This window comes from Nannospalax galili, unplaced genomic scaffold (assembly GCF_000622305.1).
Source record: "Nannospalax galili isolate Female #2095 unplaced genomic scaffold, S.galili_v1.0 scaffold1311, whole genome shotgun sequence".
Classification (NCBI taxonomy): Eukaryota; Metazoa; Chordata; class Mammalia; order Rodentia; family Spalacidae; genus Nannospalax; species Nannospalax galili.
Genome location: NW_008329527.1, coordinates 702,101 through 706,855, shown reverse-complemented (window position 1 = coordinate 706,855; position 4,755 = coordinate 702,101). Strand labels below are relative to the sequence as shown.

Here is a 4,755-nt window from a genome sequence, read left to right as displayed (position 1 = left end):
CACACACTTTTTTTTTTGCAATGCCAAGAAATTACAGCGGTACTAAGAATGGACTCCACCCGTACACGCCCCCCCCTTGCACGGCATCCTGGGAGATGTAGTTCTCGGTTGACACCCCCACCACCACCCCCGACCCTCCATCGCTCACGCCTCTGCTTTCCAGAGTCTTGCTGAGCATTGGGCAAGGACTGTCCTGGCAGAGGTCACTTAAGCGCTACATGCCTCAGTTTACCCATCTGTCAAGAGGTACACAAACAAGATTGAAGGGCCTTCTGAAATCTTAAAGTACCTTACTTCATTAAAAAGTCCTTCTCGGGCTGGAGAGACGGCTCAGCGGATAAGAGCACTGGCTGCTCTTGTAGAGGCCCCGGGTTCGATTCCCAGGACACACATGGTGGCTACGAACCATCCTTAACTCCAGTTCCAGGGGAATCCGAAGCCCTCTTCTGACCTCCACGGCACTGCAACATGGGTACACTAATATTTTTTATAATAAATAAAATATTTTTTAAAAAGTCCTTCTTCAGTGTGATTGTACTGACTTCCAATCCAGATTTACCACTTTATAACAGAAAATGACACAAGGAACCAGAATCTAGCAACTTTATCCCTTGGGGACAAATATAGTGTCCAACTGGTAGGGAGCGGGTGACATAAAATGAAAAAAGTCAGGGTCTGCACAGGGTCTGATGGAGATCACACTATGCTGACCTCCAGCACAGGCCTTGGGCTGTGTGACTGAAAGGGGAGACAGTGTCTTCTGTCCTACAACATTAGAGACTTTGCTGTTTGGTAGTGGCTATGTCAGTGTCTAACTTGGTGCTGGCACACAGTAGGACATGTCAGATGGATGGATGGACACAGCATCATCACTGCTTTCCCAGATAAGGCACCTGCAGCTCAGAGAAGTCAAGCAAATTGCCCAAGGTTGTACATCTGGCCTGTGTCTGTGTGCAGATGAAAACCCCAAATTTCTCCCTACTTCAGGAGTGTTCAACTGCTACTTTTAGGCACACAGGAAATTCAGCAACTTTGGTTTTTGTTGGGTGGGAAGAGGGTCAGGGAGTCCCCCACCCCCAGCCCAGTCCTAACCCAATAAAGGAAGCTGCTCGCAACTCAGCAAGGAGGTGCCGAGGGAGGTTGGAGGGCTTGCTTTGAAGCACTCTGGGGACAAGGGACCATATAGTTCTGCTCGAAGGAAATCTTCCCCTGGTGATCTGGGACTCAGCCCTACTCCAGCCCTACCACCTCCCCACTCCCTCATCCCCAGTCGTTCCCCAAAGGCCACAAGCTATTCTTGTCTTTTTCTAAAAGAGGCATTTGAAACCATGAGCCAATTTTTTCCATTCCTGGGCTTGGGTATCATCTATTTTAAGCGTTTGTTGTTTTCCGTGAGTTGCAAATGCCACTGTGAAGCCGGCCTTTCCTGGACAGCTAGCATGGAGTGGGGGAGAGGCAGGGCCATCGTTAAAAATACTTCCAGCTTCACTCCCCTTTGAAAACAAAGCCCCAGGGGCATTCTGCAACTGCTGAGCCTGGGAACAGAGCAGAAGCAGGGTAGAAAACAGGCTGCATGTTCTGTTTTCTGCCTGTTTTCTGAGAGCACCAAATAGCTTTGAAAGTTTCAGAAGAAGCCGTACTGACTTTACTGTGTGACCTCAGGCAATGAGGCTGCCCCCTTGGTTAGGTTCTCTTCCTAGAAATGGACCAACAAGAGGTGTTAGAAGGCAGCCTTTGCTCAGTCTCTCCCCTAAAGCACTCTAAAGAGTCTAGAATGTTCTCAGCAGGATTCAGGTAATGAGGGGAGGGGTGAAGGACCATTAAGAGAAGATAGCATAAAGACACAAAGTCAATCTGTGTTCTAACTGTAGACATCTCCAAGACCTGTGGCTATGGAATGGAACAATCAGAATCTATTGGCTAACAACACACATAACACATAGCTACATGTTTTATCACACCATGGATACTTGTATTTATGAAAATAAGCAAGGAACATTGTAGAAGACTTTATCCAATCTGATAATGGGGAGGGAGGGAGCTGGATTTGGGGCAGGGCCAGAGAGGACTGATTTATTCACAATGATTTTACAGGAAGAATGTGTTTATGTGCTAGTGGGATTTTGTTTTTCTTCTGGAGGCACACAGAGGGACACCAAGACACGAAGGGGCTGGTGACCGCCTCAGGCTATCCTGGGCTGATACCCTGTGGTGGAGGGTAGCTGTGAGCCAGGGTGGAGGGGTGTAAAACAGAAACTTGAGCAATGGGAGTGTGTGTGCTTTTCGGAAGGCAAATGGAGATATAATTCCTCAGCATGATATATTAGCTGTTGTAAATTACTTTCTGTTGCAAATAGTTGCCTTGGGAGACAATTAAATTTAGATCACATTGTTCTCATCTTGGCCCAGGCAGGTGTTGACTTGCTGAGAGTTTGCACAAACAGCCCTGTCTAAGAGTGTGCTCCTGCCAGGATGGCAGGATCCTCCCATCATCCCCAGGTAGGGTGAGCTGCTGTTTTGTAAGGTAGTGAGTGCCTCATCTATAGTGATAGCCAATTTAGGAGGGAATAGCCTAGACTATGACCCTTGAAGGCAGTAGCCAGATCTCCATTGTGGCTGGTCCAATCAATCATTACCAAATGGACACAGGTGGGACTAGAAGCCTGTGGGTTTTCCGGGTGGTGTCCACTCATAGATAGCATCTTTGTCATAGTCTCAGATCTCCTGGGGTGGAGTATGACTTGTAATCTTGGAAGTGGGAGGCACTGTTGCAATGGTTATTCTAATACTTGTCCTGGGCAGTTAATAAATATTGACAACAATGTGTCTGTTGTCAGATCTGCGATTGCTAGCTGTTGAGAACCACCCTGTGGAGCACTAGGCAAGGACTTCATCATGCAAAGCCCAGAGGTGCCAGCTCCAGGCTGAACTTGTAGGATCTGTCATCCCAGAGCCCATGGATAAAGGCTCAGTAAATGCAAAGCCCAATCCATTTGTTCAATGTAAATATGAGCACCAGTGTGATTGGGGCAGTGTATGAAGCCTTGGGTATGAGGGCACTTCTTCTGGGCCCCAAGTCCTAGATTTAGCTATAGTGTTTGAGCTAAGTAATCTCTTGGGCCTGTTTGCTCTTAAAAATGATGTGAAATGCACAGAGCTGTGTAAGAATTAAAATTAACAAAATTTAGGAAACACCAACTATGTACTAGGAACAGAGTTCTAGTGTAAGCTTTTCACTTGCAAAGCTTTTCACTTTTAAAACTCAAGTCTCAGTTTCATCTTCTATGATCCACACAGGTCTAAGTGACTGCTCTGGCTGGTTCTACCTCCTCTTGCCCCCACTAACCATAAGCCTCACCCTCCTCTCCCTCAGATGGGATAAGGACTCTTCTCAGAACTGCGTGGACTGTGGCTGTTGCTGAGTCTGGCATGACATACATAGGCATGGAGGTTAAAGGCAGGCCTGGGACATTAGGCCTGGGCCAAGGACTTGCTAGCTTGGCTCCTGGTAGACTTAACACTACCCACCTTTCTGTCAGGTTGGAGGGGCTAGGACCAAGTCAATCAGAAGCACTTTGTTAACCACACTTTGTCTTTGGTGCGCTCCAGAGAGCGAAGAGTTTGTCTTTAGGGAAACAGGCACAGAACAGCAATGATTCCTGACTGTCCGGCATCCGGCCGGCTAGGTCAAAGTGGGCGCACACTACAACTCCCAGACGTCCCCGGGCTCGAAGGGGCGGACCCCGTCTTAGCCCAGAAACTGAGATTCACCAATGGAAGTCTAGAGCACGGAGGGGGCGGAGCCCTGGAGGGGCGGGGCTGAGGCAGCTGGCCCGGGAGCTGTGCCGCGAGTCAGTAGCGCCGGGAGCGCGGGACTGGGACAACGGTGTGCCACTAGGGTCGCTGGGCAGAGACACAAGACCTCGCCGGGCCATGGGTAAGCGGCTTGGCGGCCTCGCGAGGAGGACGAAGCTGGGGGCACCGCGTGGCCATGGGTAACGCTGCGGGGGCCACAGGGTCGAGTGGAATCCGGGAGCGATGGGGGAGCCGGGGCCAGGAGCAGATCCGTGACCAAGAACAATATTGGAGCGGGGACCGAGAGTGATGGGCGACCGGGTGCCAGGAGTGATCGGATCCGGGAGCGACGGGGGACCCGGTACCGGGAGTGATCGGGACCGGGAGCGATGGGTACCCGGAGCGATGGGGGACCCGGCGCCGGTGCGATCGGAACCGGGAGCGATGGGAGACCAGGCACCCGGAGTGGCCCCGACTGGGAGGGATCGGGACCGGGAGCGATCTGGGACCCGGCCCGGGCCGGCGGGGGAGGCCGGGCGTCTGCACGCGCTCTTCACATAAAAAGGAAAGACAGAAAGTTGGGGCGGCCAGGGGCTTCCCGGGCGTTGATCTCGAAACTCTCCTCTCGGTCTCTGGACTGAAATTCACAGAGCCCGGCGCGGCTTGCCGCTCCACTTCCTGTGCGGTTTCAATCTCGAGCTGCTCTCAGCTCATTTGTTGTGACAGCTGTCAGCCCTCCTCAGCCTCCCGCCCCGCCCCGCCCCGTGCCATCCCCGGGGTTCTCAGAACCGCCGGCGCCGGGAAGAGGCGCCCGGCCGCGCAGCGCTTTCCACTGTGGCCGCCGTTTCCTGAAAGTGACTGCGCGGGTTTTGAAGAACTTGCTCAATGCGCTTTGATGAATCCACTGTTCCTCTTTCGGCCAAGGGGTGTGCTGATGGTTTGGCGGCTCTCTCTCTCTTT

The 4,755-nt window shown here is 51.8% G+C and overlaps 1 protein-coding gene across 4 annotated transcripts in view; it reads left to right on the top strand.

Annotated features, from left to right (window-relative positions):
* The first annotated feature begins 3,839 nt into the window (after nucleotides 1–3,839).
* The window catches only part of Arid5a (AT-rich interaction domain 5A), a 15,373-nt gene continuing 14,457 nt past the window's right edge, over nucleotides 3,840–4,755 (top strand). For 2 of the 4 annotated variants that reach the window (XM_029566056.1, XM_017799407.2), the window contains exon 1: nucleotides 3,840–3,937. In XM_029566056.1, the coding sequence (XP_029421916.1) occupies nucleotides 3,934–3,937 (4 nt within the window). In that variant the 5' untranslated portion in view covers nucleotides 3,840–3,933. The remainder of the gene's footprint in view (nucleotides 3,938–4,755) is intronic. The other 2 variants (XM_029566052.1, XM_008838053.2) reach the window with 1 other exon arrangement.